General features: G+C 50.2%; 1 protein-coding gene across 1 annotated transcript in view; it reads right to left on the bottom strand.

The window, feature by feature from the left end:
* Positions 1 to 26,443, bottom strand: part of LOC125445565 — a 101,922-nt gene that overhangs the window by 3,362 nt on the left and 72,117 nt on the right. Inside the window, exon 5 of the mRNA XM_048518654.1 lies at positions 16,305 to 16,429. Coding sequence (XP_048374611.1) covers positions 16,305 to 16,429 — 125 coding nt within the window. The remainder of the gene's footprint in view (positions 1 to 16,304; positions 16,430 to 26,443) is intronic.

Below are 26,443 nucleotides of genomic sequence, written 5' to 3'. Positions count from 1 at the left end.
TACAAATCCCATCAGCCCATGGGATCTGTAGTCCACGAACATCTGGAGAGCCGCAGGTTGCAGACCCTTGTACTGGGGCATCCAGGTCAGTCATCTGCAGAAACTCTCCAGGGTCTCAGGTTGAGGTCTTTCCCTTCTCCTGCTGCCTGGTCCTTTTATCTGGGCATGCCAAGGATTGAACCTGTGACCTTGTGTATGCAAAGCAGGGACTCTTCCACTGAGCCAAGCCTCCTCCAGCAAATAAAATGCCACTTGGAGGGGATATATGATTGCCCCCATCCATACCTAGCTTGTATGGTATAAAGGAGGGCATTTCACCAAGCTCTGTAGTCAGTGACCAGGCAGCCCAGTGGCCAGACCCAGTCTGTAAAAGACTTCAGCGTTCGCAAAGGCAATTCCTTCCTGGCTATTGGCTCCTGCACCTTTAAGGGGGCGCGACGGGGAGAAACGGAGCAGGACTGAAGTGCAGCTTTGTGATGGGAAAAACTGCCCTTCTAATGAGGCATATCCTGCAAACTGCACAAACAGACATACAGACCCATAGCAACGGCAGGGATGGGGGGGAGACAAGGAGACAAGGAGGACCATTCACGCCAAGCTGCCCCTGGCCAAGTAGGAAGGCCACAGTGAGCAGGACGTGGCCCACACACTGTTGCTCCAGGCAACACAGCCAGAGGCCCTCCTGTTCGGTCTCTTGCCACGGCACGTGCAGAGAGTTTGCCCGGGCACAGGGGGGCCCTAGAAACCACATCCCTAGCAACAGCCTGTTGGCTCCCCCGCCGCCCCCGGCCCCGTTAAGTGAGAGGCAGCACTGTGTTCCAGGCTCCCAACAGTCAGCCAACTTCTAAAGCACAATAGCACGGCAGGTGAAAGGCGCTCGGCGGGTTCCGTGTGGCCGCACAGTAGTCCCCCGGCTGCTCGGCTCTGCCCTTTGCTGGCAGGACTCAGGGAGGCAAAGGGAGAGAAAGGGGAGAGGTCATGGGAATTACAGGGCGTAATTGAACAGGGGGCAGCCAGGAGGGGGGGAAAGAAATGATGAGAGAGCAGAGTCCAGCAGGAGAAGATTAGTCCAGTTCACTTCAATTGATGCGCAATGCTTGGCCTCCCCCCTCCCTCCGCACTTGGCCAGATCTGCTCATCAACAGCCCTTCCCCCCCCCCACCAAATATAGCCTGGTTCTTAGTCCCCTTTCCTCCCACAACCCTGATGACCCTTCTGCACATGGAAGGGGGATTCCCTCCCTGTCCCTTCCCCAAACTCCTCCCCTCCTCTAGTTGTTCTTTGTTTATTTAAAACATGTTTACGCCACTGCCCTAAAGAAAGACACCAAGGTAGAACAATAGTACATTCACTAGTTGCGGCAAAAATAATTACAAAAATAAACAAAAGCAGAACCGAACCATCTAGTAGAAAACTCCTCTAACACAGTGGTGGCCAAGCTATGGTGCTCCAGATGTTCATGGACTACAATTTCCATCAGCCCCCGACAGCATGGCCTAATGGGAATTGTAGCCCATGAACATCTGGAGCACCATAGCTTGGCCACCCCTGCTCTAACCCGTCAGCCGGAAAAGAAATGAGCATTGGCACAAAATATTACAGGCACAAAACGCGTTCAAATAAAAGAAGCAGCAACCCAGATAAAAACCCCAAATTCAAGACATGTGAGGCGTTGCTCTTGCCAAAGGTCTAGGAGAAATCTCTGCGTGAGATTTGCAAAGCTCATTCCACCCAACTGTTTGGAAGAGGCAACAGAGCCCTGATTCCTTGGGCTCAGTTTAATGGCACAAGCAGCTTTGGAACGCCTCCCCCAGAGTCGCATCGAAAAGGCAGCGGGGAGGGAGAGGGTCGCTGCAGAGGCATCGTCCAGGTTCACCTGCAATAAGACCATTTACGAGGAGAGGTGCACAGACGTGCCCTGCGAAATGCATTTTTACAGCATGTGCCGGGCCATAAAAAGGTAGTAAAAATTCATAGTATGGAAAACAAGCTACTCGTTCTCTGTGTGATGAAACACATTATTCATGCGGATATGAAACGGTTAAGGCGCAGGCTCGGTGCAAATGGGGCATGAGCCCAAGTTAATGCAGACTAACGCCTTAGCCGAGGTGTGCAAACCCATGCCACACCCTGGTTTATCAAATGGTTCAGCCATTGGTTCAGAGGGAGTTGTAGCACTAACCACGGTTAACAGCATCCCAGCCTTAACCAAGGTTAGTAAACTTGCTTCAACAGCTTAGTTAAGATGGGAATCCTGATTAGCACTAATCACAGCTGACACACTAAACAATAGTTTATTTATTATTTATTTATTTATTATATTTGTGTACCGCCCTCCCCAAAGGCTCAGGGCGGTGTTAAGGCTACAAGAGGGAGAAGAGAGAGGTGAATTTGTGACAGAAACTGAAGGAAGTCTTTGTGGTTGAGGCCATGCGCAAACCACAGTTTGCAGACAGAAATGACCACTCTAGGTTCTCTGCATTGGGTAGAATTTTGGAGTCTTTTCCCAATGGCTATATAGACATAAAACTGTGTCCATCTGAGAGTAACTCTTTTCCCCCCTCAACAGTTAGAAGTGCACAAATTAACCAAGGCAGCCCAATGTTCACCCAATGAAGATGACTGAAAACATGAGAGCTTCAAACAACAACAGAGTTTAATTCCTACATCTGTTTAAATCTAAGTCGGATGGAATGCACTCATCTCTGTTTCATTTGTCCTTTCTGTGTGCCTTCCAGAGGAGTACAGCAACTTCCTAGGTCTGCAAGGGACTCTCAAGAGTTGCGTCTACATGTGCCAATTTACGTGCCCACAAACATTTTTGCTAGCCCTTGAGTTCACCTACACCCACACTAGCCACACACAGACTTCGACTGGAGAAAAAAAAGGAATCTCACCATGTCCCAGCAGATTGTGATGGTGATGTAGGAGGGAAAGTGATTATAAACTGCCTTGAGACTCCTTATGGTACAGGGAGAGAAAAGCGGGGAAAAACACCCAACCCCTCTTCTTCTTCTGATGTAAGCTTTCTGGCCTGGATGCTCGGAGACGATTTTTACATCTTGCATGCAACCAGGAGAGTAGTGATCGGCACAGGCGTAGGTACCACGGGGCAGGGAGGGGACCGATGCCCCGGGCGGCTGCTGTTCAAGTCACGTGGGGGCGGAAAATTGCCCCACACCCCTCCTTCTCCCCCTTTTGCCCCGCCTGGCAGAGGCCGCAGCCAGGCGCCCCTGCCCGGCCCCGCCGCCGGCTAAGGTAAGTGGGATGCCGGGCGGCGTGCGGCAGGGGGAGGCGGAGAACCCGGAGTCTGCCCCAGGTTCCATTTTTCCTAGCTACGCCGCTGGTGATCTGCAAGCCCCAGTTATTTTAGCACGTTCAAGTACTGAAGAGGCCCTCGGCTTGCCTTCCCGGAAACTCTGCCTGCGATACCTCCGGCCCCTTAGCTATCGCCATGGCGACGCGCGAGGCCCACGCCAGCGAACTGACGCATCCTCCGCTAGCCGGCCTGACAGTTCCGTGGTGACCATCATCGTTTAGTTTTGTAAAGGCCCCGGCCTTTCTGAAGGCGGCCATTAAGAGATAGCCGTTTCACAGGGGAGCCGTGCCCTTCCCGTCACTTAAACGTCCGACCGCGCTCGGGTTCGGCCCCCACCGGCCTGTGACAAGCTCTGACAGCCAGACTCCTTAATTCCTTTTTCTTATTCCCTTAATCTGTCATCTTTATCAGGCCGGGGAAGTGCCAAGCGGCGTGCTGGAGCCCCAGCCCCGATCAATCTCCACATTACAGCTGACAGAATGGTGCTAATAACTTATTGATCTCGTGTTTGCCGAGCCCCACCGGGGCCGAAAAGGCTGCCATTGATTGGCTTGAGGGAAAAAGAACCTCTCGGCTGAGCGCGGAGCGGAAAGGCTTCAAATTGTCTTCTTCCCAAGGAGCTCAAAGACAGAGCGAGGGCAGCAGAGGGAAGGGAAAGGGGGAGGGCAGGAGGGAGGGAGGGAGGGGAATGGGCAAACGTGGTTGGGGGAGAGACAGAACATGGGAAAGGAAGAAGGAAACAGCTGGAATATGTGTGTGTGTGGGGGGGTTAAAAGGCAGAACATCAGGTTTATTTACACCAGGGGGCATTCATTGAAAATGCTGGGGGGAAGAATTAGGACTAATAAAAGGAAACACTTCTTCACGCAACGTGTGATTGGTGTTTGGAATATGCTGCCACGGGAGGTGGTGATGGCCACTAACCTGGATAGCTTTAAAAAGGGCTTGGACAGATTTATGGAGGAGAAGTCGATCTATGGCTACCCATCTTGATCCTCCTTGATCTCAGATTGCAAATGCCTTAGCAGACCAGGTGCTCAGGAGCAGCAGCAGCAGAAGGCCATTGCTTTCACATCCTGCATGTGAGCTCCCAAAGTCACCTGGTGGGCCACTGCGAGTAGCAGAGTGCTGGACTAGATGGACTCTGGTCTGATCCAGTAGGCTAGTTCTTATGTTCTTATGTTCTTACACACCCATGTCTGATGGGGAAGGGTCACCACAAGGTGAGTTTCCCTCTTAATATAAGCAGCCAAGTGCTGCTGTCAAACTTTTTTTTGCTTCTTGGCCATTCTCAGAGCAGGCTACATGGAAGAGTTAGCACATGAATACAGAGGGGAGAGTTTCCTCCAAAGGATCCTTCTGTCTCAGAAAAGAGTTGCATGAACAAAAGGAGAAAAAAACCATCTGCAAAGGACTGGCGCCCTGGCCTGGACAGCCCAGGGCCACGCGAGCCCAATCTTGTCAGATTTCGAAAGCGAAGCAGGCCCAGCCTTGGGTAGTATTTGGATAAGAGCCCAGCAAGGAAGTCCCGGGTCACTCTGCAGAGGCAGGCAATGGCATCTCTGAATGTCTCGTGCCTTGAAAACCCTCTGGGGTTGCTATAAGACTGCTGTAACTTGATGGCAAAAAAGGGGGGATGGGATGGAATTGAGGGGAGTACGTGGCAAGAAACTGGCAATCCAGAGGTCGCCGGTTCAACCCCTGGCATTCTCCAGCTAAAAGGATCAGGCAGTTCTGGATGTGAAAGGAAACATAATCTCTAAGGTCTAGAAGAGGCGCCTGTGGGTCACGTGACTCAAGGCTGCGACTTCCAGCTCCAGTAGAGAGGTGGGGACCCCCCATCGTTTTGCAACTTCCTATGACATCAAGGGTCTGCAACCTGCGGCTCTCCAGATGTTCACGGGCTACAAATCCCATCAGCCCCTGCCAGCATGGCCCTCTGCGCGTCAAATCTTCAGCAGAGAACTCTCTGCGTATGTGAACCTACAAAGCTCCTGTCTGTCATCAGTACACTTAACTCTCCAAAGTCTTGTCCCTCCTGCTACCTGTGGCTCAGTGGTAGAAAACCTCTGCTTGGCATGCAGAAAGTCCCAAGTTCAATCCCCGACATAGTCTGTTCAAAGGACCAGGAAGTAGACCACCAGGAAGTAGACCTCTCTGCAACTGAGACCCTGGGGAGCTGCTGCCCGTCTGAACAGATAAATATTAACCTGACGGATCATGGACCTCATCAGGCAGCTTTACCTGTGTGATCTCCCTGAAACACCCCTCCAGACACTGCTGCCTCCATCATTGGCTTGGAGTCTCCCGACATTTTTGTCCCGCCATGCCAACCCCCACGGCAGCCATTTTTTGGGTGGCGCCTGCTACCCATTCCCAGAATTCCAACTGGCTAAGAGCCCATTGCAGAGGGGAGTGGGTGAATCCTCCACTGGATGCAGTATGTGGTTGCGCCAATGGGGGAACTCACCCCGCTGGTGTAAGGAGCACCCCTTATGGTGGTGAGGGCACCAATGGTGATGAGGTGCTGACAGAAGAAGAAGAAGAAGAAGAAGAAGAAGAAGAAGAAGAAGAAGAAGAAGAAGAAGAAGAAGAAGAAGAAGAAGAAGAAGAAGAAGAAGAAGAAGAGGAGGAGGAGGAGGAGGAGGAGGAGGAGGAGGAGGAGGAGTTTGGATTTGTATCCCCCCTTTCTCTCCTGTAGGAGACTCAAAGGGGCTTACAACCTCCTTGCCCTTCCCCCCTCACAACAAACACCTTATGAGGTAGGTGAGGCTGAGAGAGCTCCGACAAGCTGTGACTAGCCCAAGGTCACCCAGCAGGCATGTGTGGGAGTGCCCAGGCTAATCTGAATTCCCCAAATAAGCCTCCACAACTCCACAGCTGGGTTTTCATATCCTGGACACTGCTGCGGCCATCCCTAAATCTGTACCATGATTTTCATGGAGCTAGTTCCTTTCTCCCGTGGGGTTTCCCAGGGGCAGGAGGATTCCATGGTTTTCCTCCTACCTGTGCCACCAGGGAATCTGATAGGAGGAAGCGTGCTCCCCCCCTCCTGTCTGGGCCACCATGCTCCCCCTTCCATCTGGACTGGGCTGATAATAAAATTGGGGACTCTTGACGTAGAGGAAGCAATGGCAGAAGATACAGTGAAAGACAGAAGCATGAAAGCAGATGACGGGTATGGCTCAGAAAGGAAACAGGGCACTAATCTAAGGCTAAAGAAACCAGGGGGCGAAGGACAAAAATGCAAGCGAGAAATTGAAAAGGGGGTGATTTGAACGGGAAAGTCCCCCCCACCCCCCCGAGTTCCTAATTGGTTGGGCTCTTTCCCCCACCCTGGGACGCAGCTGCTCCCCAGCCAATTAGTTTCCCGCTGCTAGAGAGAACACCGCATCAGCCAAACGCTGGGCTGGCATGGCAGCCGTATTCAATACCTTGCTTGGGGTGGGGGTGGGGAGAGTCCCTGGTTAATTTATGAGCAACGGCCTCACTAGGCACTTAACCCTTACCCCTCCAAAGCCTTCAGATCAAGTTCTTAGCTCCAACCTGGAGCGGTTTGGGAAGGCAGCACCTTAACTGAATCAATTAACAATCCTCAAAAGGCACATGGCAATGGCGTGATTTGGTCCATGCTAAACACCGCTGTTTTTAACCATAGTTTGCAGGCCAAGTTCTAGCTCTGGTTGTACACTATGACTTGGGAGCCAGTGATGAGCCCAGGAGAGGAGTTTGGATTTATACCCCAAGTTCCTCTCCTGTAAGGAGACTCAAAGTGGCTTTAAAAACTCCATTCCCTTCCAACTACAGACACCTTGTGAGGAAAGTGGGGGTAAGAGTTCCAAGGAACTGTGACTAGCCCAAGATCACTAAGCAGGCTTCATGTGTAGGAGCAGCAGGGAAACAAATCTATAGAAAACAAACATAAGAACATAAGAACATAAACCCCCCTCAGTTACGAACATGTGCTGGAAAACACAAGAGCAGTGCCCAGAGAACCTCCAAACCCAGAAGGGGGCTCTACCCACAAGCTCACCTTACAGGTTCCTCCCATAAATACTTCCAGGTCAGAGGTGGGTCTGTACCTGGAGAAAAGCTGGTCCCTCTGCCTGCCCACTCCACCTCTCTCACACTCCCTGTCCCGACTTGTTGCTTCCAGTCCTGTCTGTATCCTCCAATCAGCTTCCCTGTCTCACGATGGATGTCTCTCATCAGGCAGAGCATGATGTGCAATCAACTTGGCTTCTCAGCTGACCGTCTAGGATCTGCGCCAACGTCCCATCCAGCGATAGGTTTGATCTGGCTGGGCCTGGCCCTTGGTCTGACCCGCATTCTGCAACCCAGCACCGACAGCACCCAAACGCCAAAACCTTTTCTCTCTGGGTGCGGAAAGCTTGCACAGCAGATACGGGAACAAAGAAAGAAGCAAGGTTGGACATCACTCCCTTCGCTGTCGTTTTTCAGGCCCGCACTAGAGATTCTGGGGAAGCAGAAATTCTTCCAGGAAAAATTGATGGTCTTTTGTATTGTCGAAGGCTTTCATGGCCGGATTCAACTGGTTGTGGTGGGTTTTCCGGGCTGTGTGGCCATGGTCTGGTGGATGCACCAGACCACGGCCACGCAGGCCGGAAAACCCACCACAACCTGATGGTCTTTTGTTAATTCAATGAAGTGGTAACCTCCAACCCCCATCAAATCATGGGTTGCGTGTCCTTCTCTTATATCCTCCTTGATCTCAGATTGCAAATGCTTTAGCAGACCAGGTGTTCGGGAGCAGCAGCAGCAGAAGGCCATTGCTTTCACATCCTGCATGTGAGCTCCCAAGGGCACCTGGTGGGCCACTGCAAGGAGCAGAATGCTGGACTAGATGGACTCTGGTCTGATCCAGCAGGCTAGTTCTTATGTTCTTAAGGCCATTGCTTTCACATCCTGCACGTGAGCTCCCAAAGGCACCTGGTGGGCCACTCGCAGTGCAGCAGAGTGCTGGACTAGATGGACTCTGGTCTGATCCAGCAGGCTAGTTCTTATGTTCTTAAGGCCATTGCTTTCACATCCTGCACGTGAGCTCCCAAAGGCACCTGGTGGGCCACTGCGAGTAGCAGAGTGCTGGACTAGATGGACTCTGGTCTGATCCAGCAGGCTCGTTCTTATGTTCTTAAGGCCATTGCTTTCACATCCTGCACGTGAGCTCCCAAAGGCACCTGGTGGGCCACTGCGAGTAGCAGAGAGCTGGACTAGATGGACTCTGGTCTGATCCAGCAGGCTAGTTCTTATATTCTTATGTTCTCTTTCCTGAATGGCCACACAAACGTCCTGGCCCAATCAGTGATCACAGGTTCCCTGGGGTGACGTCACAACACTGTGTTGTCAACCCGGCTTCACTGCTGGACGGCCTCACTGAGAGCCACCGGGAGTGGGGGCCATTTAGACAAGCAAGCCCACGTTTTCCAAACGGGGCCCCTCCCTGGCTCCAGAAACAAAACAAAAAGAGAGAAGAAAGGCATTGCTGAGCGACATCAAAAGCGGTTGTGGAAAACAGCCCGTGGCTTCGGATCAACCCTAGAAAGAACTAAGGCACCCCGGCTGGAGCGTCCCCGCAGACATGCGAGTGATTTCCTTCTGACAGACCCCTCCGTATAAGCCCTCCCTCCTCCTCCTCCTCCTCCTCCAACGGCTGGGCTCACTTTTGCATGCCCCAGCAGAGTGAATTAGCCAAACTGGATAGAAGGGATTGGATTTGTTTACAGACACACAGCGAGCTTCTCGGGGAGGCTCTAAAGCTGTGTTTGATGTGCAAACCGCCGGCTTTGCCGCCATGCTTTTGTCAGGCAGCCTCGGCTCCTCCGCTCATCCCTTTGTGTGTCGCTCTCAATTAAGATTAAAAAAGGCCTTATGCCGTCCTCTCGCCTCTCGCGCACAGAGAAAATCCCTTTGTGGCAAGGAAGACAGCCGCACCTTCCTGTTTATCTGATCCCTTAGTGTGTGTGTTGGGGGGTGGGGGGGGGAGAGAATAAAGGTGTTTCGATTCCCATTCCAAATCCTGCTATACCGGGGGTGTGTGTGGGGGGGATTTCGCAACAAGAATTCACTAGGTTTACTTTCCCCATCCCCCAGATTGCAGGTTTTGTTTTGCATTTTTCCAGTACAGGATCTGGGGGAGATACGGACTAGAGAGGGAAGAATAGGGCCCAGACAATAAATGAGGGGGCCCCTGCATGCGGAAGAGAAGAGCTGGGTTTGGGCCCATGCTAAAGAATGATCCTCCTCAGACAGGAATAGCCACAACCCTCCTGGTTGCCACCACAAAACAATAATTGCTGGTTTCCAGAGTCTTTCTTGCAGTCACGAGGGACAGAAACTTGTATTTCGAAAGACTGGGATTCCCAGTTCTTAGCCTCCGGCTTTAAAATCAGCGTTTGTGCCAGACGTCACATTCCGTAAACGGCACGTTTTGAGATTTGACGCCTACACTCCAGGCGTTTTGCCTTAAGAATCAAGGACAAGGGTCCAGTCCCGTGTGGTTACAAACACACAAACAACTAAAACATTTCTAACACATGCACTCTGCTACTGTGTTTCCCTGAAAATAAGACAGTGTCTTATATTAATTTTTGCTCCCAATGATACGCTATGTCTTATTTTCAGGGGATGTCTTATTTTTCTGTGTTCTGTTTGTCGGGCATGCTTCCAAACAAAAACTTTGCTACATCTTACTTTCGGGGGATGCCTTATATTTCGCACTTCAGCAAAACCTCTACTACGTCTTATTTTCAGGGGATGTCTTATATTCGGGGAAACAGGGTAAAAGCTCAGGAGGGGGATGGTTTCAGTTTCATATAGGAGTAGGACTTTGTTTTGCTCCTGCCCCATGTGCAGACTGACCTCAACTGCTCAGAAAGAGGTGGAGAGGCTGGTGGAAGTTCAGTTTGGCAAAAGCTAAATCCAAGGGTGCCATTTCTGCTAGAGGTGGGCCAGGCTTAGACTAGCACAGGGGTCTGCAACCTGCGGCTCTCCAGATGTTCATGGGCTACAAATCCCATCAGCCCCTGCAAGCATGGCCAACTGGTTGCAGACCCCTGACTTAGCACTATCAACTGCCTGCTGTTAGCTGAGAGCTCAGCGGAAGAGTCTCTGATTTGCATGTAGAAGGTCCCAGTTTTCATTCCCAAGATCTCCAGTTGAAAGAGATCAGAGGCAGGAGGGGACGTGGAAGCGTTCCATCGGAGAGACTCCAGAGCCAGTGTGATTAGATAGTATAGTACAGATCTCCATGGACTCAGGGTCTAATTCAGTATAAAGTACCTTTGTGTGTTTCCATGGGACAGTGGGTGAGGCTAAGCCGTCTGGCCTGACCCTGCCTACTTTTGGCAGCAAACTCTACTTGCAACCATCCATCCACTGAATCCCTTCCAGATGTACCTTGGAATTAAACCCCAAGCCTCCCGGACTTGTAACAAGCAGTCATTCAAACCTCCGCAGCAATAGTTCTACGTGTTGCTGTTAAGTGAACAGCACTCAAGTACGCTGAAGTGCACTGTGTGGCAATTTGTTTAATTCTCAGTAGCCGGAACTGCTGCTTTACATCGCTTCTATAAAACGCGCTCTGCTCGAAATGTCAAAACACATGCCAGCCCCTCTCCCTATACTGAAAAATTCAGATGGGAGAGACGATATGTCAACCCCACCCCGCCCCCGAAAAGATTTAATTTGCAAGAGCAGGGTTGTGAGAGCTTGTCAGTGCCGCTCTTTCCCCCAAACGCAAGGCGCAATGCTCTCTCTGCGTTCTCTCAGAAAGCCAAGCAGAGCTCCAACGATAATTATAATAAATCTTTCGGTGCCGGGCAGAGAGAGCGGGCCAGCACACGCCGCCCTGCTCCATGATTAAGAGATCCCGGTAATACCTTACAGTTCCCAGTGGGGCTGGCAGGGCGAGATATAGCTAGCATTGCATCAAACACGTTAAGAATATCTCAATCATTAAGCGGCAACTCCGAAAGCGATCGATGGGGCAATTAGATTTTATCAGCGCGTGCCCTTCGGCCTCCTCACTCGCATGCGCTGGCTACGGGAAAGGCCAAGTTATACCTGCCTCATTGGGGGCTATCTGCCACTGAAAGCACGTGGCCCAACTGGATTTTTTGCATCTGAAGGCTGTGAGAGTGTGTTGAGACTCATGGGTGGGGTGGGGTTAACAACACTCAAATCAGTCAAATGTGAAGGTGACCCGAGACACCGGCTGCCTGAACCGGTGCAGAAAATGACTGCTAATGCCACATCAAGGCATGGATGCCCCATGAAGCTCTGGCTAGAAAACCTCTCAAGACTTTGGCCCTGTTCAGCGTGATATAGTGGTTAAAAGCAGGTGCACTCTAATCTGGAGAACCGGGTTTGATTCCCCACTCTGCCACTTGAGCTGTGGAGGCTTATCTGGTGAACCAGTTGAGCCTGTGCACTCCAACAGATGCCTGCTAGGTGACCTTGGGCTAAAATATATATATAGTGAGCCAGAGACAATATCTTGTTTAAAGAAAGGAAAAGAACCTGTCTGGCTCTAGTGCGAACTATACAAATCTATTTTAATGAAAATAATTTAAACATTTATATACCGGAACCACAACTCTTAATCAACAACAAATTATAAACAACAACAACAATAAAACAATCGCAATACATACACAGAGGATCCCAAATAAAATAATATCAAGTCTCTGTAATGGAGTAAGAGATCCACTAGTGGTGTAGAAGGATACCAATGTCTGATGCTTTTTAAAAAACTCAACAACCATTGATAGGTTTCATGTATATATAGATCATAGGTGTCAAACTCGTGGCCCTCCAGATGATATGGACTACAGTTCCCATCATCCCCTGCCAGCATCATGCTGGCAGGAGATGATGGGAACTATAGTCCATAACATCTGGAGGGCCGCGAGTTAGACACCTGTGATATAGATGAACAGGATGTTGATAAAATCCTTGGCTAGTCACAGTTCTTCGGAGCTCTCTCAGCCCCACCCACCACACAGGGTGTTTGTTGTGGGTTTGTAAGCCCCTTTGAGTCTCCTCACAAGAGAGAAAGGGGGGATATAAATCCAAACTCTTCTTATTACACTACACAAGCTGAACAGCCCACAAGGACTGCCTCACAGGGTCAGAGTATGTGATCTACCTGGTGAGGGATTTGGTTTCCAACAGCAGCTAAATTCCCAGGCAGAGAATTCCCCGCTGTTCGCAGAAAAATCGCTTCTGTGCAGGAAAGTCCTGGTTAACTATCCTACCGGCTGGCTACGGCTGCACGCAAAACAATGAATTCTGAAGACCCTCTGAGGGACTTATCCAGACAACCAGGGTTTAAGAGGACGAACAAGATAAACTAAGACGGAAGGGGGTTGAAAAACTGCCCCAAAATAATGTGCTTCTGAAACCTGGTTCAGTATACTTGAGCAAAACCTAAACAGGAAGAAACCTACTGCTCACAGGTATAAAACAAAAACGGGAATCAACCAATTGTGGGGTGCAAAATTAACGTGGATGTATTAAAGTGATACTTGAAGCCAGCCCGCCCACCCATTGCCTAAGGATCCCTCAAGCCTTGAGCCTAAAACAAATGGAGGTGAACCTCCATAGTCAGGAGCAGTCAACTTCTGAATACCAATGGCGGGAAGCAACACTGGAGGAGGGCCTTGGCCTCTATGTCCTGTTTTTTGCTCTCCAGAGGAACAGGTTAGACACTGAGAGACTAGATCACAGGTGTCAAACTCATGGCCCTCCAGATGTTATGGACTACAGTTCCCATCATCCCCTGGGCAGGGGATGATGGGAACTGTAGTCCATAACATCTGGAAGGCCGTGAGTTTGACACCTGTGGACCAGATGAAGGACTACACGGACCACTGGTCTGATCCAACAAGGCTCTTCTGACGTTCTCAACGTCTCTTCCGATGTTTTCCAAGTTCTCCTCAAGCCAAGGGATTTGCTATTTGCATTTTAGAAGCACCGCATGTATCTCTCCCGCTGAGTTCTGTCAGCGTCTGGCAAAGCCTGTAAAACATTATGCATGCCAAGGTGGCCACAAATGCACCTAACTGCGCGCAGCTCAGTTCTCATTAAAGTCAAAGGGATGAAGGAATGCAGGACTGAGTGCTTGGCGGTAGCATTAAAGTTCTACAGCTTTCCCCACCCTTTCCCCATTAGAATCACCTTTGGAATCCTGGTGCAGAACGGAGAATGCAACCACAAAATGGCTGCCAGGGGAGGTGGAGTCCTACAAAATAAGAGGCATTCTGGTTGCCAGCCTCCAGGTGGGGCCTGGGGATCCCCCAGAATTGAAGTTCACCTCCAGACCGCAGAGACCGCTTTCCCTGAAGACAATGGATGCTTTGGAGGGTGGCATTGTATTCCACTGAGGTCTCTGCCCTCCCCAGCATCCATTCCCAAATCTCCAGGGGTTTCCCAGCTTGGATTTGGCAACCCCATCCCTCACTGGTGGCCAAAGGGGACCTGCCCCCCCATTAGGAAGGGAGGTCATGCAGAAGAAGGAGGAGGAAGAGTTTGGATTTATACCCCACCTTTCTCTCATGGAAGGAGACTCAAGGTGGTCTATAAGCTCCTTTCCCTTCCTCTCCCCACAACAGACACCTTGTGAGGTAGGTGGGGCTGAGAGGGTTCAGAAGAACTGTGACTAGCCCAAGGTGCGGAAGTGCAGAAACACATCTGGTTCACCAGATAAGCCTCTGCCACTCAGGTGGAGAAGTGGGGAATCAAACCTGATTCTCCAGATTAGAATCCACCTGCTCTTAGCCACTCCACCACGCTGGCTCTCATCCTAGCTCTCATAGGCCCCTTCTGCACATGCTGAATAATGCTCTGTCAATCCACTTTCAATGTACTTTGCAGTTGTGCGGAAGAGCAAAATCCACTTGCAAACAATTGTGAAAGTGGATTGAAAGTGCATTATTTTGCATGTGCGGAAGGGGCCATAGTAGCTCTTCAGCTTTTCAGACAGAAGCTCCGTTCTGCAGAATGCCTTTCAAAATGGACGTATGATTTAAAAATGCTCCTTTGCCTACACAGAGCTTATCTTCGGTCACACAGTGAAGATCCATCTCCGTGCCGTAGTGGCAGAGGCTGATGCAACTCTTTAGAAATCTGCACAGGCAGTTAGATCTCCCACGGACAGCCAGGAGCTGAGGCAAAGACCACACCCGGCCACTCTCTGAAAACAGCCGGGGGGGGTGGGGGGGACTATGAAAGATGTTGGTGGACTCCACGGCACCCACAGGGACCACACTGGGGATGCCATGCTAGCGCTATGGGAGAACAGAAAAGCCACCAGATGGTGTTCCAACTCCAACTCCGCTAACCAATCTGTGGACCTCTGCCAATGTGAACACTTGCTTGGATTTTTGGTCAAGTGCGGAAACCCAAGAGCCACAACGACAGAACTGTCTTCCTAGCAAGTGCGAAACCCACCTCCACCTCCACCAGTGGCTCTGTGTGTCCTTTCCCGTTTATCTGGAAGCTTCCTTTCCCCCAGGGCTAGTTACCCAGCAGAACCAGTTCACTGGCTGTGCGTGAAAAGCAGAAGAGCTGAGAACGGGCCCTCGGTTGGAGAGAACCACGCTTGTTGATAGATGTAATGGTGCACAACAGTTATAACAAAGACTGGGGAATTGGGCTGTGATAGTGACTCTCTGAACATGCTAGCCCTCACTGAGACATTTGCCCTCATCAAAGAGCGGCTACTAGCAATGGATTATCAACAACTGCAGAGCTTGGCCAACAAATCCTGCTCGCCAATGAACGTGGCCATTCCATTTGTGCAGGGAAACCCAGCCTACTATATCGCAGCGCTTACCAACCCTATATATAGGAGAGCCTACATGCTGGCTAGATTTAACATTATGCCATCCCCGCTCCATAGAGGAAGACTCAAGGGTCTACCAAATGATAAGAGGCTTTGCCCCTGCAGTCCAGGGCAGTTGGATTCCATTGCGCACATTCTCCTCCACTGCCCACTTTACCAGAATCCAAGATCCAGCTTATTATTACAAATCATTGACTCTATGAAAACCCTGACAGAGCTTGACAAAGTAAATATGCTCTTAAAACTGTAATGACCTTGACTGTTGTCTCGCAGTGGCAAAGTTTCTGGCTCAGGTTTGCAAACTGAACTTATGATCCAGTGTGAAGTTTTATCTAGTAATTTTAACTGTATTTATATCGTATGTTCTGTATGCCAATAAAGGCTTATTGAAATTGCTTGTTGATAGACGTGCCTTCCCCCCCTTAGATGTCCTGACCCGTCCCCTCCCCACGGACGCAGTGAAAGAGCACCAAGGGATGCAGCCCAGCCGGATTTTCTCTGGCTTTGCAGCAAGACAAGACAGCCGCGCTGAACTCCGGAAAGGTCAGGCCGCAATATAAGGAGGAGAAATCCCACAGAGCGAGGGAGCCACCAGGGACCGTAGCCAGCTCCTGATTAATGCAATTACAAGCCCAACCGAGGCCTTTCAGCTTCGCTGCCCACGTCACCCCCTCCCCCATTTTTGCTCCTCCAAAGGACCCCTTTTTAACACAGAGGCTGCCTCACATAAAAAACCAAGGAGAAGCCAAGTCACGGTTAAACGAGGTGGTCCAGGCTAGCCCAATCTCAATCCCGCCAGATCTGGGAAGCCCTGGTTGGTATTTGGATGGGAGACCACCAAGGAAGTCCAGAGCTGCTAAGCCAATTGGCCGTGCTGGCAGGGGCTGATGGGAATTGTAGTCCGTGAACATCTGGAGAGCCACAGGTTGCAGACCCCTGTGCTAAGAAGACAGGCAATGGCAAACTGTATCCGAATGTCTCTTGTCTTGAGAACCTCACAGGGTCGCATAAATCGGCTGAGACCTCACCTCACTTTTCACCACCATCCGCTTCTCACACAACAGCCAAGCATTTGGAGGGGGGTGGGACAGCAGGGGATCTCCCGCTTTGGCTAGAGCTTACCTGCTCCTCCCAAGCCGACGTCGAGGCTGCTTCTCTTGAACTCGCAGCGGCTCTGGGTCTCTGGCATAACGAGCTGGCGACTCTGGTGCAGGTTGGAGATGAAGGAAGTCAGGTCGTTGTCCCGGCTGCAAGAAAGAAGGAAAGGGCTTCACTCCACTAGCAGGAGCCCTCTTATCCACTGGAGTGGGGATTTGTGTAGAAGCCGGTGTTAGATCCCCCCCAGAATACTCTTGAAAATAATTAGAAAGGGACGCTCTCCCTCATTATACTTCCAAAAACTCTTTCAAAGGAACCTCTGTGAGAGAGGAAAAAGACCATGCCTCAAATATACCGGTACATTTGGCTTGATGATCAGGACCGGGAAGGAGATGCTGCCAAAGCAGTCTCAGAAGGGGTTCTTAGCATGGAAGAAGTTGGATATGTGTCAGAATAAGCGGACCTAAGTCTTCTTGGGTTCTCTGTGCAAAGTGGGGAAAGAGGCTGTTCTGCCAGGGAAGGAGCCGTGGCTCAGTGGAAGAACATCTGTTTGGCACGCGGAAGGTCTCAGGTTCAATCCCTGCCAACTCCAGCTGAAAGAGTCAAGAAGGAGGTGATGTGAAAGACCCCTACTCAGACCATGGAGAGCCACTGCCTGTTTTAGAAGTCAGCGCTGTCCTTGACGGAGCAAGAGTCTCATTCAGTAGAAGGCAGCTTCAAGTAGCTGCTGTGGCTTTGTGGCCGTGGCCTGGTCGTTTTTGCTCTGCCCACCCTCATCTTTGACCGGCATCTTCAGAGGCACGTCACAGTGAAATGTGTTTCTCTCCTGTGGCACAGAGACAAGCCTCTGAAGATGCCAACCAAAGACGTTCTCACACTACTAGAACCAGGGGCCATACACTGAAAATGTGGGTGGGGGGGGGAGAATTAGGACTAATAAAAGGAAACACTTCTTCACGCAATGTGTGATTGGTGTTTGGAATATGCTGCCACAGGAGGTGGTGATGGCCACTAGCCTGGATAGCTTTAAAAGGGGCTTGGACAGATTTATGGAGGAGAAGTCGATCTACGGCTACCAATCTTGATCCTCCTTGATCTCAGATTGCAAATGCCTTAGCAGACCAGGTGCTCAGGAGCAGCAGCAGCAGAAGGCCATTGCTTTCACATCCTGCACGTGAGCTCCCAAAGGCACCTGGTGGGCCACTGTGAGTAGCAGAGTGCTGGACTAGATGGACTCTGCTCTGATCCAGCAGGCTCTTTCTTATGTTCTTATGTTCTTATGAAATGTTAGGAGCAAAAAGCAGCAAACCGTGACCATACAGCCAGGAAAATCAACAACAGTCAGTTGATTCTAGCCATGAAAACCTTTGACAATATGTCACAGCTTCATGGGTTTGTGTGCATTGGGAGGGTGGGAGGATTTGGGTATTTACTTGCTCAAGAAAGATTTGGTCAGTTTCTCAGTCAGTACTGTGAAAGCATTAAAAGTCTCTATAAACAGCAGCAGGTTAGATATCGGCGCTAATTACAAAACGAAATTAACTACAAAAGGAAATTAGCTGCCTGTTGTTATGAAACGGCAGTACCTTCTCAAAAAGTTTGAGTTAATCTACACTGTAATGAGTTTATATTACCACTGGTCTCTGCCTGCATTAGGGTATTGTGAGTTTTCCGGGTTGTATGGCCGTGTTCCAGCAGCATTTTCTCCTGACGTTTCGCCTGCACCTGTGGCTGGCATCTTCAGAGGATCTTCAGATGCCAGCCACAGATGCGGGCGAAATGTCAGGAGAAAATGCTACTGGAACACGGCCATACAACCCGGAAAACCCATGACACCCTAGTGATTCCGGCCGTGAAAGCCTTCGACAATAAACTGTCTGTATTGTTGGCTCCTCTAGAAAGATGCCTGTAGGGAAAAGTCTGGAATAAGTTCTGACCCACAAGTGCCGAGGGGCAAGGGGCAAGCAACCCTTGCTCCTGATCATATTAATAAGTGACCCTAAAAAGAAGGAAGGTGACACTGGAATTCTAGGGGGTCACAGAATATTTGGCTGCAGCCAAGCTTGTTTGGGTACCATGGCAAATGTCCACTTTTGAAACTTCTAGACCAGGCATTTCTCCAAACACAGCCACATCTATACATACACAGAGAATGACAGCGATTCCCAACACACACTGTTAGATGCCATTTTGTTATTTCATTCTAGAACTTCAGGAAAGAACTGGGCGAGATTGAGGCAATAAAACCTTTGACTGACTGACTACCCTCCCCCCCCCTCCTCCAGTAAACATGCTGTGTATGTTTTCATATTTCTTTTAAAAAACCAGCAAACCCTATTTGACCAGGCGGTGACACAACAAAAACACCTACCAAGAGAAGCGAAGCCTCTTTCGGACCCATTATTTTTAAGGTTAGATCAGGTCTCCTTTTCAGCCAGACGGACCCAAAAGCCTAACATGTTCAACCTTCTTTTTGTTATGTTCTCCAGAACCCGCATTCGGAACTATCTCAACACAGAGACCTCCGCTAAAAGCCACAGACAAATCCAACTCCTCCTCCCTTCCCCAGTCTGGCTTTGCCTCCACGGAATGCAAATATTCCACAGAATGCAAAGAAAAATCAACTCTCGCAGCCACAAAAAGTCACGTCAAGGGGAGGCCACGGGGTGACTCCGATACTCACATGACCAGTGGTCTTGTTCTGTGCATTGGCACGCTGCAACCCATGACCGTCCACCCCGGCTCAGCGCAGGATACCCTAACCTGTAACAGTTGGGGCAGCCGGGCAGTGTGCTATCTGATGAATGGCCTAGCATTTATCTCCCTTTAAATACCCCACGTCTGCCTCCCAGAGGTGCCCCAGAGCCGCTCAATGAACCCCTCCAGAGGGGAAGGGGGAGGGGGAATAGGCTAATCTCCAGCCAAGCGCTTTGCTTAATCAGATAAAGTTTATGACAAAAAAGTCATTAGAGGAAGGTGCTGTCGATGGGCGTCTGGCGCTGGATTTTCACAGCGCGCCCCAGACAAAGGCCGATTTTGAGTTGGCTGCTCTCCTCACTCAGCTTCTGGCAAACCCAGATTTTCGCAGGGCACCTCAGGCCTCGCTTCTCAACCACAATCTTCCACCCTCTTGATAAGCAATGCCCCCCCCCCCCCGCAAAAGCACCGTAGTAAGGAAATCTCTTCAACAAGGAAAGCTCAATAGGGGCTAGACCTCCACCCCACCCCACACACACAACACCGCAGCAAGCAATTTGAAGGCTTATCCTTGCCTAGATGCCACCTTTGAGATGCATCATGCAAACAATTTCCAAAGGAGTTTACAGGATTACTTTGAGGCGATTATCAGTTCCTTCTTAATTGTGCAAATCGATATCTGGACCTTGGGGACAAAGGACAGAGATAAAAGCTGCCATCAGCGTGACGAGAAAAAGGGGGTGGAGGGGCTTGAAGCCTGAAAGCTCCAGTGGGAACGGAAACCCCCTCGGTCTGGGCTTACATTTGTTGACAACGGGCAGCAGTTCAGGTCACTGCGGAAACCTGGAGCCGAGGCTAGGGAGACTCACACATTTTTGTTAGTCTTGGTATCATCTGAGACCCTCCAAGAAACAACATGAGGTCAAAACAAGCAGGGCTCTGCCCTTAAATCAGAAAGCTTCCTCCAAGCTGTGGGGTGCAATGTTTACTTGTGTCAGGATCGGATCGGAGGGGCCTGGAGTCAGATCCCTGCTCTGACTGAAGCTTGCGTGGCGGACCAGACATACTCTCAGCTTAACCTACTTCTGAGGGTCGTTGTGAGGATAAGAAATGGCAGAAGGGAGACAGTATCTGGCCAGGGTAAGAACAGAACAGAAAGAAAACTAAAACACCAGGGAGCAAGCAAGAACCACTTCCTTCTGCGTTTCGCAGGAAGGCATTTTTGACACGAAGAACGACCAAGAAAACGGTGTCCTTCACCTCCAATCTGAAGCAATGAAAGCCATTCTGCCCCCTCCTTCTCCAGCGTGTGGAGAAAAGCCCCCAGAGAATGTGCACGAGGATGTCCTGTTGTTATTGGCCCATGAGCAAGCGGCCTTTTTCGGAACTAGACTTTCCCGAGCGCACCGGGTTGCGCCCATAAATGCCGTCCAATATCCACATCTCGTTCATTCATTCAATCGTTTTCTTACATGGACAAAACCAAAAGTGTATATTGGTTCCTGTACAAAACGCTGGCAGTTCTTTTCACAGGAACTGACTGTATTACTGTCCGGAAAAATTCAGACACAGCTTAGCTGCCCAGCCAGAGACAAACAGTTCGCTGCACAGTAGGACTCTCCCTGGATCTTGTCCTTTCAGGCAGGAGTTGTGCTCTGAAGATAAAATGCCTTGTTGTACCTATATGCATTAGTATCTAGGCAGAAGGCATCAATCTAGTTTTCCTTACATACTATAGTAGGCAGGAGCCGCGTGGCGTAGTGGTTAAGTGCTTGTACTGCCACTCACACAGTCAGGAGTTTGAGCCCCCTGTGGGTCATCCTGGCAGCTGGCTCATGGTCAACTCAGCCATCCATCCATTCCTTGGTCGGTAAATGAGTACCTAGCTCATAACTAGGGGATAAAGAATAGCTGGGGAAAGCAATGGCAAACTACCCCACAAAAGCGGCTTGCCTATAAAATCACTGCTTGCAGTGGTACCCCAGGGTCGGACACGACTGAAGGGGAAACTTTACCTTTACTAGAGTAGGCAATAGGTGCTCATGAATGAGAATTCAGTCCAGTGATTGAACTGATCAATTCTGCAGTGATAAAAAGTTTTATCATGCAATGGGGTGGGGGGTTTCTGTCTAGGGCAGGGGTCTGCAACCTGTGGCTCTCCAGATGTTCACTGGCCATGCTGGCAGGGGCTGGTGGGATTTGTAGTCCGTGAACATCTGGAGAGCTGCAGGTTGCAGACCCCTGGTCTAGGGGACCTCCACAGAGTGATCCAAATATCGTACTGTCGAAATCAATCAAATATTGTATTGTATTGTCAATCAAATACCGTATTGTCGAAATCAATCAAATATTATACGATCAAATAGTGTATTGTCGATCCAAATATTTATGGACTAAGGAAGACCAATTATGGCGAAGGTTCTGAAAGTATCTGCAGTCTTCTTGGAAATTCCTTACTAAAATCTGTGACAGTTGTCAAGCTCACCACCACGGCACTTGTCTCCTAAAAGACGCAGTTGAAAGGGAGTAAGAGGCATCACCAGCTTACATAGAGTAATGGCAACCCCAACAGTGCCACACATGAACCATGATCGCATCCCGCAACACCCCTTCCCCCATACACCTGTGCAATATTCAGGGGTTCCACATGCAATGTTTATACAGAGTCAGAAAGATGGGCACGACAACTATGGCACAACCTTAAAGCCCCCTGAGACACAGATCAGTTCTGAAGATTTATACCCCTCCTTTCTCTCCCATAAGGAGACTCGAGGTGGCTGACAAGCTCTTTTCCCTTCCTCTCCCCACAACAGAAACCTTGTGAGGTAAGTGGGGCTGAAAGAGTTCTGAGAGAACTGTGACTGGCCCAAGGTCATCCAGCAGGAATGTAGGAGTGCGGGGACACATCTGGTTCACCAGATAAGCCTCCGCCACTCAGGTGGAGGAGTGGGGAATCAAACCCAGTTCTCCAAATTAGAATCCACCTGCTCCTAATCACTACACCTCGCTGGCTCCAGAAAACCCTACAGGGTGGCCGTAAGTGAGGTGTGACTCCACAGCACATTCCAACAACTCCCTCTTTAGGCAAGCCCTACAGGATGGCAGAGACAGCAGCTGTATATTCCCGGAAGCCGTCTGACACTCAAGCGCATTCATGCTCCAGCAGCTCTCCCCGCCCCTCGCCCGCAGCCCGGGTGCTCTAGATGCGCCACCGACCTCAAGGTTCAGTTCGGTTCCCACAATGTTTGCAAAAGATGTGGCTATTAAGGGGGGGGAAGCGTGGCTGGATATCCAGACCAATACAAAATAAAAAACCCGTTGTTAATGTCTCCGCTGAATGGCCCGATTAATCTATTGTCTACGTTTAATGGGACTAATAGTTCGTTTGCCTTCTCTCAAAAGGCCTACTGTCCTAATCCATCCTCTGTAATGGCCATATAATGATTCACCCACGGCAACAGGGTAGCTGCGTAGCTTACGGGAAATGGAGCTGGAGAGGCTATATAAGTGTGAGATGACCTCTGGGTAGGAAAGATAACCTCAACTCGACCGCTGCTGGAAGGAAGCCGAGTCACCAGGTGTTTACATTGTTTTTATAGATGCTCCCAAAAAGCATTAAATTGGGGCACCTGCGGAAGGGCCAGTTCTTAATGAAACCCATGGATCATTTGTTATAATAAGTGACCAGTAAGAGGCATATTTCCTCAGTCTGTTTAGAGACTGTTCATCACATGCTACTCGACTGATCCCAGGACGATTTACGCCCTGTCTGACCATTTGCCTCCACTGAAGCTGTCTCCCCCGGCTTTGTGGGAAATATTGGTGGTAAAAATACAGATGGGTTTGTTGCTGGGATTGATAATTCTTAGAAGGTCCACTGTGATATTGTTGGGAGAGTCTGGGAAAACACCTCTGCTTATATGAGCTGAAGGTCTGAAGTACTGCCTAGAGCAGTGGTGGCGAACCTTTGGCACTCCAAATGTTTTGGACTACAATTCCCATCAGCCCCTACCAGCATGGCCAATTGGTCATGCTGGCAGGGGCTGATGGGAATTGTAGTCCATAACATCTGGAGTGCCAAAGGTTCGCCACCACGAGCCTAGAGATTTGGCTGCCAGCTTTATTCTAAATTTATCTGACAGAACTGAATAAGGTCTTCTCCTCAACAGGAAGGTCTCCAACCCTGGCTGAAGTATCAGGAGGTAACGCAGACACCCATAACTACTGCATGGCATCTTAGTACCACAACAGAGGCTACGGCCATAGTGGCGGCATCGACCACATGATGAGATGCATGAAGTTGTTGTTTCCCAAGTCTAGACCTTCTGCAAACAGGACCTTTACCAAAGTCTTTTTGACCTCTGGCATGTCGTCAAAACCCTGAGAAGCGGTCGCACAAAAACATTTGGTAGTGGCTCATAAGAGTTGTGAAGTTGGAAATTCTAAGTCCAATCACTCCAGAAGAGCAGACTTTTCTACTTAGCCCTTCCGGTTTGCTCCTCTCCATATCGCTCAGTGCCAAATGAACGCCTGCTTTGTGTCTTGAAGGAAGGACCTCTTCCACAAGGGAATTTGCCACAGGACGGCAGAAGAGGAATTCTGGACCTTGTTCTTTGGTTTTATAAAGATCCTCTATCTCAGGGGTGGCCAACCTATGGCGCTCCAGATGTTCATGGACTATGTTCATGGATCACCTAGGCCAATTGGCCATGCTGGCAGGGACTGATGGGAATTGTAGTCCATGAACATTTGGAGTGCCATAGGTTGGCCACCCCGCAGTCTATCTTCTTAATAGAGGCTTGACTAGAAGCTGACGTAGCCAACATATTTTCAGTTGAGGTCCTGATGTTTTAACCAACAGGAACCCAATCAGGTCCATATTGGGGCCACGGAGACCATCCATAACAGATGTGTTGGTGGTATAGTGGTGAGCATAGCTGCCTTCCATAATAGGGTCAACCACTCAGTTTGTGTTGGGGATGAAGGAAGAGGAAGTTGACTCTTTCCCAAATAATGCCATTTTCACACCTGACCCCCCACCCCCCATCTGCCCCACAAAGAAAACCCACAGCCCCCGAGTAGAGCACCCCATCGCTTCACTCGGTGCCCTTCCTCCCAGCCCCATCCTTCCTGTGACAATGAATAAGGTTGTCTGAGTCATTTCCCACGGGGCGCATGCTTCACCCGTCCACAGGTTCGGGAGGCCCAGAAGGTAAACAAGAGATGAAATACTACAGACAATCATTGCTTAAGAAGAAGGGAAAAAAATAGAAAGTTTCTCTCCCTCTGCCATCCCGTAACGATTCTTTCGCCGCTGCAGGGATCGTATTAAATTTCCCAGATCAATACAGTCACCATAAACCTGTCCCGACCCTCTGCCCTTCCTTAACATATAAAATAAAATCCAATATGCAAAGCAGGGAGCAGTGGCGGCGGCGGTGGCGGCAGGAGCAGCAGCTCAGACGGAGCGGGAAAGCCACAAAGGTCTGAAGCGACGGGGGAACGGCATCTCCCTGTCCATCAGGCAAAGGCAGCCAAACGTCTGGAAATCGTTAATGCTGACGGTCCCAGGTTCGATTCTGGGCATCTCCAGTTAAGAGGACCAGGCAGCAGGTGGTGTGAAAGACCTTTGCTTGAGACCCTGAGAAACTGAAGGCAGTCTGAGAAGATAGTACTGATGGAAGGATGGTCTCATTCAGTTTGATCCAACCAGTTATCTTCTTGTGCTCTGATACACAATAGGGTCTTGGGTTGGGCCTGAACCTCCACGTCCACCAAGATATGCTCGACATTTTTGCATTGGTCCAAGATGCTTGGGTCGTTGGATTATTTGAAATAAGAGAAATTTCTAGGTGCGCCCACATTAGGGTCCAAAGCACCAAGCTGGAGGGAAGTATTTTGATCACCTAGGCCAGTGATGGTGAACCTTTTCAAGACCGAGTGCCCAAATTGCAACCCAAACCCCCCTTATTTATCACAAAGTGCCAACCTGGCAATTTAACCTGAATGCTGAGGTTTTAGTTTAGAAAAAAAAACCAGTTGGCTCCCTCTTCCACCCCACCCGCTCGAGCAGGGGCCAGCCTGCTCTAGCCTCCAGCAAGTCCCGCGTGCACCGCTCTGTGCTAGCATCTCTGCTTCCTCTGCACCCCCACCCCCTCGGGCAGCAGCCACCCGGAGCACAGGCACCAGGCCAGCCAGCCGAGTCCTCCCTGCTCACTGCGGTGCGCGCACGTCGTGCTCAGTGGCTCAGGCCAGCTTAGATGTGGGGGGGGGGGGGCGATTTTCCACCTCCCACATGACGAACTCTGTGTTCGCGTGCCCACAGAAAAAGCTCCAAGTGCCACCTCTGGCACCCGTGCCATAGGTTTGCCATCACTGACCTAGGCATTAATATCTCATTCTAGGTGCAATTTAAAATATTAAATATTACATAGGGCACCTCAGTTAAGAGTAAAACTAGATGGGAGAATGCCGAACACGGCGATCCTAAAAACACTTTCGTGAGAGTAAGCCCCATTGAGAAAGAACTAGAGTAGGATTCTGAGTATATCTGCATAGGATTGCTCTAGAAATGACGTATTTGGGCAGCCTTGACGGCATTGGTCTCTCTCACGGAATTGGCACCCATGTAGTCATCTCCACCCATGTGGCTGAACCACGTAGAGATGGCTCCTAGCCACGAGGTACCCACTCATGAGCAGGTGTCTCCAAGGCAGCATCTCAGCCCCCTGACCCGTTCTGTGGCCCCTGGTCTGTTTTTCTTCCCTCCAGGCCTGCCCACGCCAAAGTCCTTGAGGGCTCTTCGGCAGCCAAATGGATTGGCACATCCAGACTCATCACATACAAGCCACAAATCAAACACACCAAACTGAGCGAGATCACGCTCCGCTCTCCGCTTTGGTGGGCCCATTACATCAAGGGATGACAGGCGCCGTCGTCCCAGTGATATAGCATCATCACAGCTTGCAGGAGACACGCTCAGACAGGACTGGGGAGACCTGTGCATATGCGCGCAGCACATCGCCTGGCACGCAGCCCAGTGGTGCCAGTGTAAATTGGCTGCTCCTAGTGTTGCGTGATTGCGGGTAGACGTGCTTTTCACTGAACAATGCTCCACAGAGCCCTCCTCAATGTCCAGATTGACAGGGCCAGGAGGGATTGTCCTTGCAAGACGAAGGATAATCCACCACCTACGTTCCAATACTGGCCTGCAGTAGAAGAGCAAAATTCAAGCCCAGCTGCACCTTAAAGGCCAAGAAGATTTTCAGGGTTTAAGCTTTCCAGACAAAAGAAGAAGAGAAGAAGTGTCTGGATTTGTACCCCACCTTTCTCTCCTGTAAGGAGTCTCAAAGCGGCTTACAAGCTCCTTTCCCTCCCTCTCCCCACAAACAGACTCCTTGTGAGGTAGGTGGGGCTGAGCGAATTCTGAGAGAACTGTGACTGGCCCAAGGTCACCCAGCAAGCAT

Source organism: Sphaerodactylus townsendi, linkage group LG16, assembly GCF_021028975.2.
Source record: "Sphaerodactylus townsendi isolate TG3544 linkage group LG16, MPM_Stown_v2.3, whole genome shotgun sequence".
Lineage (NCBI taxonomy): Eukaryota > Metazoa > Chordata > Lepidosauria > Squamata > Sphaerodactylidae > Sphaerodactylus > Sphaerodactylus townsendi.
The sequence above is the reverse complement of the archived record's forward strand: the minus strand, read 5'-3'. Positions and strand labels throughout refer to the sequence as shown.